Source organism: Drosophila innubila, chromosome X (assembly GCF_004354385.1).
Source record: "Drosophila innubila isolate TH190305 chromosome X, UK_Dinn_1.0, whole genome shotgun sequence".
Lineage (NCBI taxonomy): Eukaryota > Metazoa > Arthropoda > Insecta > Diptera > Drosophilidae > Drosophila > Drosophila innubila.
Window position 1 is genome coordinate 13045009 of NC_047626.1, and position 16292 is coordinate 13061300.

Genomic DNA, 16292 nt, shown 5'->3' on the forward strand with positions numbered 1-16292 from the left:
AACATTTAGTCCCTTCCATTGGCGTTTACATTTTTCGATGTTTCTATTCGACAATTGATGATTGGTTTTCGATAATTGAGTTCATTGTAATAGAAATTATTATTATACTTAAAGCAAAGTTAGCAAACGGATTCAGTTATTCAACTAACTGCAGTACTCCAAATGAAATAGTTTGATAGATTTATTAATTCTCAACGATTCGAATTTATTCAAATCACTTATTCACACTAAATGTATTAAACAAATTTCGAAATTATCCAAAACAATTTGATGAACCTATGTAAGAAAATGACTTGAGTACATTTAAATGATTTGCGAGGAATATTCTCGAATAATCGATCAAAATGTCATTCCGCTTGAAAATCGGTAAAGTTTTGCCATAGTTATGACCGTTCGAAGTTGCTCAAGCATCTGGCCTAGCAACTTTACATGTCAAAATATTTCTTAATTTTGATATGATTTTTACAAGAAAGCGAAAGACCTCAGAATCAAGTTTAAAGTGTCCTTTTATACTAAATAAGATATAAGGAGTTGACTAAAAGTAAAAACTTTAGATTTAAATCTTTCATTTTTCAAAATTTCAAAGGGGGGACCCTATGGCATTAAAATTTAAGTCCATATCTAAAGGGAATTTTTTGTTTTTTTTAAATAATTAACTTTAAATGCAGAATAATTTAAGAGGCTAAACCATGATCAAAATGACATTCCGCTTCAAAAACGGTTTAGTTTTTACAAAGTTATGAATGTTTGAAGTTAGTCAAATCTTTGACCTAGCAACTTTACAAGTCAAAATTTTTGTCCGATTTACCATGATTTTTTACAAAAAAATGAAACGTCTCAAAATCAAATTTAAAGTGTCGTTTTATACTAATTACGATATAAGAAGTTGATTAAAAGTAAAAACTTTTGATTTAAAATTTTGAATTTTCAAAATTTCAAAGGGGGGACCCTTACCATCAACATAGAACCATGGCTATAATGGTAAAAAAAATAACAAAGCTTTTTAAATGCAAAAAATTTTAGTGTATGAACTAAAAGACCGGATTATGATCAAAATGGCATTCCGATTAAAAATCGGGTCAGTTTAAGAAATGTTAAGAAAAATTGCTTAAGAATTATCGCAAGAAAAAAACCACTTTTAGAAGTATTAATTATTTTTTTTGCAAATTTGTATTAATTTTTGGTTTAATTTTAATTTGGAATTAAAATAAATATTTTAAAATATTGTATTTTATTTTATACTGTAAATTACTTTTGGCCAACTGGTCTAAGCCGACATTTATTACAGAATTTATAAGAAACTTTTAATTAAACTATTAAAGTATAAATATTTAATTTAATTTTTTGTTTGCCCTTTCAGCTTTACATTTAAATTTTTGTATAATTAACATCAATTGTTAAAAAAAATTAAATTTCTATTTTTTTTTTTTGAATTTTTAAGTAACGTTAGGCAAACTCTCTTTCTCTTGTGTTAGCCTCTGTCTCTTTTCTTACCCATTTGATCGCTATCGCTCTCGCTCTTTCTTTTAGATTTTTAGAAGTATAGTTGGGTAGTTACGATCAATGATAATTTTAGTTCAGTATTAGTTGAATCTTTTTTTGTATCTCTCTCAATGTCTAACTTACTACCTTTCTCTCCTTCTTTCTCTATGTATATATCTATGTATTTCTATCACCTTTTGCATTTCTCATCCCTCCACTCTTTATCTCCTCTGTCTTGTCAATGTGATTCGCATTTCAATTGCTCATTTTGCGCATAGGCAAATTTGCTGTACTTTGTTGTTGGTTGATTTGATTTTTTGTTCCCCTGTAACGAGGTTTGTCATTGTGCAGGGGCGTGCATACTCAACCACCCACACACACACACACACACACACACACAAAGACACACACACACATAAATATACATATATATATATATATAGATGGACGTTTGAATTGCGTCGTGCGTTGAATTCAAGCGCCAAGTGAAAGTTGTTCAATTGTTTATTATGATTATTGTTGCTATTACAATTACTATTACTTATGCTATTGTTGTTAACAATTTTTGTTGTTGTTATTGTTGTTGCTTTAGCTTTGGCAGCTGGACAGTTGTGACAGAATATTACGCATACGCTCCGTATTTCTGTGCTCTTGGCAAGTTCAAAGGCTGCTGCTCACCTATAAATCTATTCTTCTCTCTCTCTCTCTCTCTACCCATCCCTTCACCCCTTTTAAATCGCATTCCAGGCTTTGACGCGTCGTTTGTCGCGCATTTTAAGTTTTTTTTTTTTTTTTTTTTTTTTTTTTTAATTTTATTGTTAAAGTGCAAAATACAACAAAAGCCGCAAATGAAATAAAACTAAAAATAAAAAAAAAAAAAAATAAACGACAGCAAATATATAAAATAAATAAAAAAAAAAAAAAAACTTTGCGCCGCACAAAATTTGCACTTTTTTCACTTTCTCCTTTTGTGCACGCTTTTGACATTTTAATTGCTATTTGCCCATTAAATGCAAAGCGAGAAAAGCGACAAGGGAGCGAGAGAGGCGGGTGAGAGGTGAGAGAGGTGAGAGAAGCGAAAGAGAGAAGCGCGTGAGCTCAATTTGAAGTCAAAGTCGCAGTTTTGTTGCCCATAACTGGGCAGGGCCATGGTCAGTGTGTGTGCGTGTGTGTGTGTGCGAGTGTGTGTGTGTGCCAATGTGTGTGTGTGTGGTACTGAGATCTACTCTGGTGACTGCTCAATTCTGATCTAAATTTGCAGTTAAAGTTCATTGACTGCATTCGCTTTTAAATGACTTTGCCACACAATGCGCCACCAAATGAGGGCGTGGCATTCTCTCAGTGTATATATATATTTGTGTGTGTGTGTGTGTGTGGGCGAGTCAAGCTTTGCATTTGGGCACGACACAATAACAACAACTATAGCAACATCTATAAAGATGTTGTTTCATTTTGACTTAAAGATACCCTGTAACGTGTTTCTAAACCAACTCGTTTCTGGTTCGATTGCATTAAAGGTGCGTAGTATATAAATAGAGGCTCTTTTTTATATCTTGTAAAATGTTGAATGCCGAATTTAATTCCAATAGAGTGAAAAACGATAATTTCTTAGGGATAATTTTCATTTTCTTAACGATCTTGCTTAGATGCAACCTAAAAAGATACATTTTATTAACAGAGTGAAACCCGATAGATAGAAACCCGGCCTGATAGAATTAATATGCTAAGCGTAGCTTTAAAATAAAGTTAATACCCCTCGAAACCGAACAGTAACACCTTTATCAATCATTAGTTCGAATTGAATGGAAAATAATCACAGGAATTTTCAAAAAAAAAATTTATTTTACCATCTAACATTTTATTTTCAGCTGTAAAATTAATATCTAAAAACTTTATCTTCAAAAAAAATCAGAAAAAAAATGGAAAACAATTGACAAACTAAAACTAAGCTGTTGTAATAAAATTAAACCATAGTTTAAACTACAGTTCAAACAATCTTCAAAATTTGTGATGATTGCAGCCTAGAAAATAACTGTCTGTTAAGAATCGAATCTATAGCAACTTCCCTTTTGCTGAAACGCAAACCAAAGCAACTTTTAATGTTACATTTGAGATGTACAGGGTATACAAAATGCGCTCGTGATGGCGTCTCCTCGGCAAGTCGCTTGGATCGCTCTCTAAAAAGTTGACGGCAAAAATGGTTAGCCAAATTATGTAACATTTACCCAGTTAACAACAACAGCAGCAACTCCTGCTAAAACAGTCACATCCAAGTCCAAATGATTGCAACAATGTTAACGCTGTTGCTGTTGTTGTTGTTGTTGTGGTTGCTGTTGCTGTTGTTGTTGCTGTTGGCCGTCGTCGCTTTGTGCTCTGCCAAATTCGCTTCCTTGTATGACATAACAGCCAAGCGGTGGGCAGCAACAGCAACAGCAACAACAACAGCAGCAACAGCAACAACAACAACGATGACAACGTCGATCTTTACCTCCACAACAGACCGTGTGCCACATTCCAGTTTTTTTGTTGCTTGTCTTTATTTTTCATTTTTTTTTTTGTATTTTTCTTATGTTGTTGCTGCCGCCTGGAAAATCCCGTTTTTCCCATTCACTGATTCGATCAGTCGGCGTAATGAAAATGAGAAAAATGGCAACTAACTAACAATGCCAACTGCAACTTGTACAACAACAGCAACAGCAGCAGCAACAACAGCAACAACAACAACAACAATTGCAACGTTGCACCAAAGTCGTCGTCGTTGTCGTTGTTGTCATTTTGCCAGTTGCGAGTTTTACTTTCGTTTTTCACGTAACAACTGCAACAACAACAACAACTGCAACAACAGCAACAACAACTGCAACAACAACAACTATGACGACGGCAACAGCAAAAGGAAAATGGTGTTAGCAGGCAATGTTACCGCTATATGGAGCTGATGGAGCGGTGGCAGGGGGCGTGGCAGGCAGAGGGGCATGCCGATCAATTTCAAGCGGTTGCACGATAAGCAGGAAGTGCAACATGGCAAATGTTGCATAGAGATGCAAAGAGTTGCCATTTGACAAATGCATTAAACTTGCACGTTGCACGTTGCATGTTGCATGTTGCACGTTGCATGTTGCATATTGCCCATATGGCTGCCACATCTATTTTTTTTTTTTTTGAGACTGAAACTCATAGACATACGTGTATGTACTATTTAACATATTAAAATATAATATAGAATCTACATAAATATCGCTAATTTTTTCAGTAAAAATCAAGAATTCTTTTGACTCAAACACTATAGAAAAAAAAGTAAAATTAATAAATATTTGGGCATTATTAACTCGAAAATCGTGTTATTGAGTTATGACTGTATTGCACTAAATGAGCGATATGTTATATAATAAGTGCCTTATACAAAATGTTGTCTTTAGTCCGTTTAGTTGGATTTCTTAACTTTTATAATGTTCAAGTCCATTAATTTTTAGTTTTTTTTTTTTTTAATTCTTTAAAACTAGGTAATTTAGCATATTATCTTTAAATTTTACAAAGTAAAAATATAACGGGTGTTCTGATTTAATAGCAATCCCAGATGGTGTCAAAATTTCGTTATTTTAGGATTTTTTATAAGCCGAGTCTGAGTTTTTTCGCATATAGTCTTAACTTAACCATTACATACGTACATATATCCGTTATACGGACGTAATACATTACACTAATTTTTAAATGCAAAAGTTATTCACTTAAATCCATATTGTCTATATGTACAATACAAAATTTGTGTTGCCCTTTTGCAATTTCTTATTTTGCTATAGTTAAATGCGTTTAAACTTTAGAAATGAAATATACTTAAAATAGAAGTTGTATCCTTGTATAACTGATTTAGTTCATTCATTTCTATATTACAGAGTTTATCAACATTTTGTTATATTTACCATATTTAAGAAAGACTTTCCCAAATGAATCAAAGTCGGTTGTCTTAAATACTTTTTCTAATTCTAATAATTGATAATTGAATTCTAATAATAAAACATTTAGAAGGTAAAGTTCGATAGTTTTAACCTTATAACAGATTTTAGGTCAATTAAAAAATCACAATTTTATAATTTTTTTTATTACTTTAATCCTTTACAAAAATTAAGTAAATAAATTCCCAACTTTAAAAATAATTTAGTTTTTGTAATTAATTTTTGTTTGTTGCAATTTGTATTATATAATTCAAAATAAATAGCAATACGTTAGATAATAAAAATGTTTAGTAGCCAAAAAAAATGTTGAGTATTTTGGTCTGTATTAGGGATTAAGCTTTGACCTGTCCACATCTGGTTAAGGACTTAGTTTTGTTAAAACCCTTAGGATTAACAGTAAATCTTCAAACTTTCACGTTTATAGCTTGGCTTAAATGCTGGCAGTGGAACGCCAAAGTATTTCATCTCTCGGGTCTTTGGCCATGCCCACACACACACACACACACACATACACACACACACACGCCCGAGGTCTAGGGCTTCAACTTCGGCACCTTCAACGCCTCCTTGGATGCCTTGCCTGTTGTTATTACCGTAACCATCGCCAACGTAACCAAGGCAACAACTTTGGACCACACCAAGACTAAAAACTGCAAACTGCAAAGCTGAAAACTGAAAACTGCGATCGTTGCGATCGTTAGGTAAAGATAGGCTCAAAGGAAAAACTGCAAATAGTCAGTAATAAAATGAAAAAAAAAAAAAGAAAAACACGTAAGAATTAAACTTGTCGAGAACTAGCGACTAGAAGATACCCTGTTAAACGATATTTATTTGCTGAATATAGAGCCAGCTGATGCAATTTTTAGGATGTTGAGATGAATATGGAATTTGGATTATGGAAATACTCAAGTAATTCTGTTGACAAAAAAAAAAAAAAATTAAATGTCCTACTTGTGCCCAAATAAATAATATTTTCTTGGCATTTTATTTTTATTATTGTAGCTGATGACTATAGGCTAAGAATATAATTAATTAAATCTATTAGGCTTAGCTATTAAAAAAAAAAAAAAAAAAGAAAAGTAAAGAAAAAAAAAAGAAAAAAAATAAAAAAAAAGAAAAATATAATAAAACAAAATGAAAAAATAAGAAGAAAAAGCCAGCTGATGCAATTTTTAGGATGTTGAGATGAATATGGAATGAATAAACAGTTACTTAAGAATTTGTTTTGACAAAATAAAAAACATACATAAATATATATTTTACGTGTCCCCAAGTAAATAATATTTTCTTGGCATTTTATTTTATTATTGTAGCTAATACTTATATGTTAGGAAAATAATTAATAAGATCAATTAGGCAATTACTATGACTATTGAAAAAAAAAAAAAAAAAAAAAAAAAAAAAAAAAGAAAAAAGGAAAAAAAAAAGAATTTGTGAATAACATAAAATAAATCACTTAATCGAAATTTGTAATTAGCAGTGGATTAGGTCTAGAAATTTCACGGATTTAGCAGATAGTTTTTCTAAACACATTACAGGGTATATTTAGGAAAAACAACCACAAATGTCCATTATCATTTGTTGTGGAAGAAAAACCGAAACCAGTTTTCCATGAAAGCAAAATGGCAAACGAAGAGAAAAAAAGAAAAATTAAGTCACCGTTAAAACTGCAGACGCGACGCGACGATCAACTTACCCCGTTGCGTGCTGCAGAGCCCAGGAGGAGGCAGGGGGAGGCAGGAGGGGGCAGAGGGGGTTGCCAGGTGGTTGGCGCTGGGGCAGTCGTCGATTACTTCATCGACTGCATCATGAGCAGCGCCACAGCAGCGAGAGAAAGTGCCAGGAAAAACTGCAGTTGCGAATGGCGAATGGCGCGGGAGAAAGTGGTGGGGGGGGGGGGGGCAGTTATTGTTGCAGTTGCAGTTGCAGCAAGATGGCGTGTCATGGTCTACCCCTTCACGCCGTCAACGTGCCCGTTGCCGCATTGCCAGTGCAACATTTCCCCATTTCCCATTGCAATTGCGGCGCGACGCGACGCGACGCGACGTTGCTTGTTGCAACTTCAGCCATGATTATGTGGCATTAACTTTAGCTTACGTAACCTCTAATGCAATGCAATGCAGAGCCAAATGGAAATTGTAAATCATATGATGGCCGACACCGACACCCAGTGCAACAATTGCCTCACTCCCCGCTCCACACTCCCCATTCCCCACTCCCCATTTCCCATTCAGCTTCAACCTCGGCGAGTGCGCAAATGTTGCGCAAATGAAACCAACAAGGAAAACACCAACAACAACAACAGCGACAAAATCAAAGACAACGGCGATCGTCGTCGTTGAACGTGAAAAGCGGAAAACTTTTTGCAGCTTTGGCACATAAAAAATAATTTATACACATACCGAGACGGGGGATAAGAGGGAGTTTTCAATGCTGTAAAATATATATCAACGAAATGTGTACACCCTTAACTCCCCACTCCAATACTTAGTTATTACTATCTGCCATATATATCTGTAATCTTTCTACAGTATAAACTTTGAAGAAATCGTAACAATTTTATTTCCTAAATTCAGTTAGTGGAATTTTGCAACACAATAATTTGCTTAGACTTGGTGAAGTTGATCTTCTGTATTTATATCGACTGAAATAGAATATTTGCATTGAATAAAAGTGATGATAAAAAATAAATTATAGTCATTAGGGATTAAGCAATCTTATTTAGGCGCAGTTGTCATTATTTTCTCATTTTCATTTTATAACATTTTTCATGTAGTAACTAACGCAATTAATTATAAGTAACATATTACTTGTAGCGCTGGAAATCAATGAAATAAATTAAATAAACTTAATTAAAAAAAAAAAAAAAAAAAAAAAAAAAACAACAACAGCTAAGTAAGTTCAAATTCAGTAAGTGTTAAATAAAGTTTAGATAGAAATATTTTTGAAAATGTTTATTATAAAAAGTGAACTATGTTACAACTGTAAAACGACCAAATAGTTAAAATATTAATAGATAGTATAATCACTATCGAGCAACTTTTGTAGTAATTTAATCGAGACTGCAAACTTTTTAAATTCAGAAAAAAGTTGGAAAAACATGATTGTATTTTTTTAATTATATCCAAGTGTTTCTTGATATTTTAAACACTGTTATTTTAAAAGTCGAGTTAAACTAAAAAAAAAAATATGGTTTCCAATTTAACATTTAATTCTATGCATTTTATGTCAAAATATATTCGAAATATTTAATCAAACTCTTTGAATAGACATCGAAAAAATGGTTAGTCCATTTAAAATTATTTAATACAAAACTCTTTGTTTTTTTTTTTTAAATCTAGCTAAAGAAAATTTATTATTTTATAGTTTTTTAGTTAAGATACGAATATAGTTTTGTAATCGTTATTTATCAGTAAAATAGTTTTGTTAATTAAATAAACTTTAATTTCGAACAATTATAGCTATTCATATTTAGAATCCTTTAATTAAGCAATATATGATTGCACTTGTATTACAACTTTTTCACTGTAATATTAAGTATACGCAAATTGTATGAATAAGTGTTTTGATCCTCGTTTAATGTTTATGGGTAAGCGACTGAGCGCACTTGTACCATAGGTGCAGTTTTTTGTGGAGTGCCTGCCATATGAAGGGGGACAGACGGACTAACGGACGGACAGACTAGCAGACTGACTGACACCTTTGAGGAGCACTTGGACATGGACATTGAGGAGTGGGGAATGGGGATTGGGGAATGGGAAATACGAGTATGTGGGCTGTGGGTGTTGTTGTTATGAGTATATGTATGTGTTGCCAACTATTGCATAAACGTTGCCAACTGTCATGGCTTATTGCATAACGCTGCTTAAGCAGGTCTCAAAACCCCTACTCTACCCCACTCTACCACTCTACCCCTCTTTCTCGCTTCTTTACTCTGTCTTTCACTCACCTGTATTGTGTGATCCTGCCAAACGATTGCGTGCAATTAGCAGTTCCTCTGCCTGGCATGTCTGCAATGAGAAGAAAGAGCATGGAATATGAGTGTGAAAGTGTGGAACGTATGGATTAATACGAATAAAGCAATCAACTAATTCTGCATGCATAAATATCTGGTCACATTGTCATAATCATACATAGTCTTAAACGTAGCCCAACTCCCCAACATTGCCTATTCCACTCGCTCTAACGCTCTCTTTCTTACAGACAGCACACACATGCATACATATGTACACACATACATACATACATATATAAATGCATGCTAGAATAGCAATATGGCGAACCGAATGCATTTCACTCTTGTTTTCGATTTCATTTTCGTTCGCTCGGTCGCTGGGTCGTTGGAGCAGCATTCACAGTCTCAGTCGCAGTCGCAGTCACAATCGCAGTCGCAGTCGCAGCAGCGCAACAGCAGCATCGACAGCGCACGCCAACGTCATCAGCATTGTGAAGCTTTTCTAAGCTCTCTCAAACTATTTTACTCTCTGTGCACTGCATGCGTTCGCTCTCTCGCTCTCTCTCTCTCTTTTTCTGTGCCCTGTTATCTCTCAGCTGCAAATGCAGCGCTGCTGACGTCGCGACGTCGTTGTCGTTAGCTTATGTTATTCAATAGTGCATGCTGCTGCTGCTTTTAGTGAGTGTGTGTGTGTGTGTGTGTGTGTGTGTGTCTGGTTGTTTGTGTGTTTGCTATCTGCCGCCGTCGTCGACATCGCCGTGGTATTGTACGTTGCCTATTGCCACTGCAACGGCTGAAACGACCTCCTACAGGTCTTTGACCTAGTGCGACGACGACGACGACGAGCTCTTCGCTTCCCCTCCCCCCCCTCTCGTTCGCTTAGCTTTTCATTTGCACGTTATTATTATTATTATTTTCCTCAGTTTGGTTCGCTCGTTTGCTCGCTCGCTCATTGAATATGTTCGGCATGTTCATTCGTTTGTTTGCTGACTCGCTCACTCGTCCGTTTCGTAGGTATGCTCGCCTGTTTCGTTTGCTTTTTGCTTCTTGCTTTTTGTGTGTGTTCCTTGTGCATGCATTTCCCCCATCTCTTCCGACTCCGAACCCGCCTACGCCTGCTCATAGGCCTCCTACTATTACACGTATTTGCTTTTCTTTCAAATATTTCCCCCTCCCCCACTTGCGTTTTCTATGTGTGTGCAGCTCCTCCACCCTCGCCACCCCCACCTACCCCACCACCCGCTGATAAGGCATCTGAATGCAGACCGCGCATAATCGATGCGCCTATCAACTAAAGCATTCGACTGGGTTGTTGGGTTGGAGGAGGTTCCGACTGGGTGGTTGGGTGGTTGGGTGGTCGCTTCTTTTGTGTATTTTCTGCTCCTGCTTCTAATTCATCGTGTACCGTTAACTGGGTTAGTTTTATTTGATGTCTGGCGTTTTATTTCTGCATCTGTTTTCATTGTCCACCATGTGATGATTCTATTTTACGGCGCGTCCCACCATCCCATCCTCCCTTGAACCCTAGCCAAGCGGTTTATCCTGTGTGCACGGTTTCCACATTTGGAACTTTTGTGCCAAAGTTGGTAAATTTTTTATACGTACATTGGTACGTTAAATCAGTTTTTTTCACATATTATTTAAATTGTCTTATTTAATTTTGTAGTGATATTTCCAGAACATAATAAATTTTTTTGGAAATTGACAAAATTTTGGTATTTAATTTAGCACATTATAGTAGTATTTTGTAAGTTTCACAGTATTACATGAAGGTAATGGAAATATGGATGCATCTTCGACAATATAAATTATATATATTGTTGTTCATCATCAATCGAGTCGATTTAGAGCTGTCCGTCTGTACAAACGCGTCAATCTCAGAAACCATACGTACTAGAGAATTTAAATTTGGTATGTAGGTTCCTACATACAATACGCAGATCAAAAAATTTTTTTTAACTTTGAAAGTCACGAGCCTTTGCCATAAATCGAAAAAAAAAAACAAACCAACAACATGAGTATGCTAACTATCGTAGTGTCGATCTTTATAGTATCACGATCGGTTTATAAACTTTGAAAATATCTAAGAAATAATTTTAATCAGTAAGAGTAAAAATTTATTGTGTTTATATAAGGTATCTAAGCGCCTTATACCCAGAGGGTTTTGTAAGGAAAGCTTTTTTAACTGTTTTTTTTTTATTTCTAGTATTGTTTTCAAGCAATAGTGTGTTTATTTCAAATAACAATATTGAAAATATTTTTAGGTACCATTAAAAAAGTGACTACCCTTTTTTGGAAATGGAACTTTTTTGCCGAAAATTCTGGTGCATAATATTTTGATGAGGTGGCAACCGTGCCTGATCTGATGTGACCAGTGACATCTGAACTGCGAACTGTGACTTGTAGACTCTGGCATGTGGCATGTGGCACGTGTCCACACGTGGTGCGTTGACATTTCATCGACATTGTTGCCACAATCGCCTTTGCCATGTGCAATTGAAACTGGCGCAGCCTTCGACCATGCGGCGACCATGTAACCACTTGAGGCGACTGATATGAGCACACACACACACACATACATATATATATATATATATATATACTTATAGACATGCATTGAAATCTCTGCATTGCTCTATAAACTTTTAACCCAATTCTTATGCCTTATTTACAGAGACAGCAACGTTTTATTGTATGCCACTTACACACACACACACACACACACACACACACACACACACATTCAGTAGTTGTTGTTTGAGGGAGTCATCCGTTTGGCGCTGCTTCGTTTTTTCCCGTTATTTATGTGCTATTCATTTTACAGAGTATTTTTATCTGAAGCAAGTCGGAAATGGGGAAAGTGTTTGGCCAAGGGACGGAGGCTAAGGAAACAAGACCACAAAATACCAAGGAGCACACAAAGAGCAGATGAAAAGGTAACAGTAAAAAGGCAACAGGATAACAGCACTCAGAAAAAAGTAGGCAAAATTAAAATTTAAAAAAAAAAAAACGTTAAAACACTGTGATAAACGTACTCTTAAATATATATATATCACATATAGATAAGAAAACACAAGCACCAAAGTGGATGATGGAGATCATCATCAGGATCTATGTACGTGCATGTATCTGAACAACAGGTGTTTAGTGTATGACACCTATAAAGACAGGGATCAGTCATAGATTCGATTTCATATAAAATTACATATGTTCAATATAGATCTAAGATCTACCAATTTTCTCGTATATTGTGAGTTTCTATAATCTAATACTGTAAAATTCTTAAGAACACAAACACAATGAGCGATAGATGGCGCCACTGTAGTTTTCCCTGTTCCAAGATATTTGAAAATAATTTGTTTTGCTTCGAGTAAATTCTGGTTTATTGTGCTATCGTGAGGAAATACTTTTTGTAAATTATTTTTTACATATCTTATGTAATTTGCTGATTTTCTTGTGAATGGTAAAATAACTGTATTTTAAGTTAAAAATAAAATTTGATATGCTTATGTTAAATATAAACTTCCACAAGACATTGTTCAAAATATGAATCATTCTATGAAAAAACAGTTAGGCTTTAACATTTTAAGAGCTATTTTTACTTTCTGTTGATTATTTTAATTTCTTTGTGGAAACTATATTATTATTATTATTTTATAGTTAGTTTGAATTAATGTTTTCTTGTTAAAGGAGTGCAAGCAATGTAGTTTATTTTTTGTAAATCAAAAATTAAATCAAATCAATGATTTAATAGACACATTAAGAAAAATAATAATACCGTAATAATCTTTTCAAAAAAAGCTTTGATTTTAAAATTTGAGAGTTTTAAGGTATTTCTTCTAGAATTAGTAGTTTTATAAGAAACAAACTATTATCATTATATTTGAGCAAACAAATAAAACTCAAATTCATAATTTTTATCACTTTAGATTTTTGGCTTTTGTGTAGGATTTTGGCCCAATACTGTCGAATGTGCCTATAAAAGGAACCCAAAGGAAAAAATGGATTGAAAATCTGATTAATCTGATAATCATTACCAAGTGATAATTAAAATTAAACTTAGAGTGATAACATAGTACAAAATTCGCTTTCAAATCAAAACGTTGTTCAAGTTCTAGAAGTATGTATATGGTACATATTTAAGATCTCGTGGAAAACAGCTGATGTGAGAGGCGAACAGAGAGACAAAGCAGAGTTGCCAAAATATCCTCGACCTTTACAACTTGGCTCAACATTTAATCAACGGCCAGCAGCAGCAGCAGCAGTTGCAACAACAGCAAAAGCAATTGCAATTGCAACTGCAACAATTTCCATGCCGAATTTGTGTGGCAAGCAACCAAAAAGTCAATGACTTTGCCACAAGCAACAAAAAACTGCATGTGTCGGTCTGCGTGTGTGTGTGTCTGTGTGTGTGTGTGTGTGCATATAAGTGCATCTATATGTGGACTGGGACATGAGCTGTACATGCATCGCTCTGTGCAACAGCAACAACGACAACAGCAACAACAGCAACAGCAACAATTCTCGAGTGCCAACTACTGCCCTACATTCAAGGCAACGACTCTGAGATAAGCGCAGCAATACACACACACGCACACACACACACACACACACACACACACATTGCCACTGCCACCAGACACTTCTATGAGGCCCCCAAGCGGTTCTGTTAGACCCCCCGCCCCCCCTCGTCTCTTCCGTCCTCCCATCCCACCCAGCCAATATGCCTGCTGCACACAAAACAACAACAACAACAACAACGCAACAGAGCAACAAAAATTCTGCTTCAAGTTCCAGAGTCTGTTCCGTATGTGTTGCAGATGTCTATGTTTATGTCTATGTGTGTCTATGTGTGTGTGTCTGTGTGTGTGTGTGTGTGTGTGTGTGCTATGTGTGTAGATATTCTAAGCGGTCATAGTCCCAGTAAACTTTCGCCTGCCGCATTTGACGGCTGTCGTGGGCGTTTTGGCTAGAGCAAAGAGCACTAGCCGAAAACCGCCCAAAACCACCCAACAACCAAAACCACCAGCCTGTCAGTCAGCCAGCCAGTTGATCAGTCATTTCTGTAGCTTGTCAGCTACCGACAAATAATGCGTCCATAAATACGAAAGATGACTCTTGGCTACCCTGTAAAATATTCATCTTTAACCTCGGTTCGATTCGTGTTTGGGGCCACTCGAATAGTAGGATCTTGAACCAAATCCTTGAGATTAGTTTCACCGTGAACCCGAACCCGAACCCAAACCAAACCACTTTCCTAAATTATAGGTTCAGTTCGAAAACAAACATCATTACATAAAATTCATGGTTCTATTTCGGTTTTATTCTCTCGGTTCCGGTATCAGTACCGGCACGTAACGGTGCACCATATCAATTCTAAAACATTTTAAAGTGTTAAGATGTCGTTTTATAATAAATATGACATCGAAATAAATAGGTAGACCTAGAGCAAAAAAATGTTTTGAACGTATGGAAAATTGGATAATAGATGGCTTAGTATCGAAAAAATATCAAGTTTTTAAGATGATAAAAATTTAAATGCAGAATGAATTTGGAGGCCAAATCATGATCAAAATGATATTCCGCTTGAAAATCGGTTAAGTTTTAATAAAGTTATGAGAGATCAAAGTTTTTGAAAAAATGTCAAGGGGTATGTATGGAAAATTGGATGATAGATGGCTTAGTATCGAAAAAATATCAAGTTTTTAAGATGATAAGATGTTAAATGCAGAATGAATTTGGAGGCCAAATCATGATCAAAATGATATTCCGTTTGAAAATCGGTTAAGTTTTGATAAAGTTATGTGAAATCAAAGTTTTTGAAAAAATGTCAAGGGGTATGGAAAATTGGATGATAGATGGCTTAGTATCGAAAAAATATCAAATTTTCTAGATGATGAAAATTTAAATGCAGAATGAATTTGGAGGCCAAATCATGATCATAATGATATTCCGCTTGAAAATTGGTTAAGTTTTAATAAAGTTATGAGCGATCAAAGTTTTTGAAAAAATGTCAAGGGGTATAACTGGAAATTTGGATGGTAGATGGCTTAGTATCGAAAAAATATCAAATATTTTAGATGATAAAAATTTTAATGCAGAATGAATTTGGAGGCCAAATCATGATCAAAATGATATTCCGTTTGAAAATCGGTTAAGTTTTGATAAAGTTATGTTAAATCAAAGTTTTTGAAAAAATGTCAAAATTGGATGATAGATGGCTTAGTATCGAAAAAATATCAAATTTTTAAGATGATAAAAATTTAAATGCAAAATCAATTCAGAGACCAAATCATGATCAAAATGATATTCCGTTTGCAAATCGGTTAAGTTTTGATAAAGTTATGTTAAATCAAAGTTTTTGAAAAAATGTCAAGGGGTATGTATGGAAAATTGGATGATAGATGGCTTAGTATCGAAAAAATATCAAATTTTTTAGATGATAAAAATTTAAATGCAAAACCAATTCAGAGGCCAAATCATGATCAAAATGATATTCCGTTTGAAAATCGGTTAAGTTTTGATAAAGTTATGAGAAATCAAAGTTTTTGAAAAAATGTCAAGGGGTATGTATGGAAAATTGGATGATAGATGGCTCAGTATCGAAAAAATATCGAATTTTGTAGATGATAAAAATTTAAATGCAGAATAAATTTGGAGGCCAAATCATGATCAAAATGATATTCCGTTTGAAAATCGGTTAAGTTTTAATAAAGTTATGAGAAATCAAAGTTTTTGAAAAAATGTCAAGGGGTATGTATGGAAAATTGGATGATAGATGGCTTAGTATCGAAAAAATATCTAATTTTTAAGATGATAAAATGTTAAATGCAGAATGAAATCATGATCAAAATGATATTCCGTTTGAAAATCGGTTAAGTTTTAATAAAGTTATGAGAGATCAA

General features: G+C 34.6%; 1 protein-coding gene across 1 annotated transcript in view; it reads right to left on the reverse strand.

Annotated features, from left to right (window-relative positions):
* LOC117786620 (phosphatidylinositol 3-kinase 2-like) overlaps positions 1-16292 on the reverse strand; it is a gene marked incomplete at both ends in the record, with an annotated part of 52471 nt that overhangs the window by 17733 nt on the left and 18446 nt on the right. The window contains one exon of the mRNA XM_034624961.1: positions 9382-9442. Coding sequence (XP_034480852.1) covers positions 9382-9442 — 61 coding nt within the window. The remainder of the gene's footprint in view (positions 1-9381; positions 9443-16292) is intronic.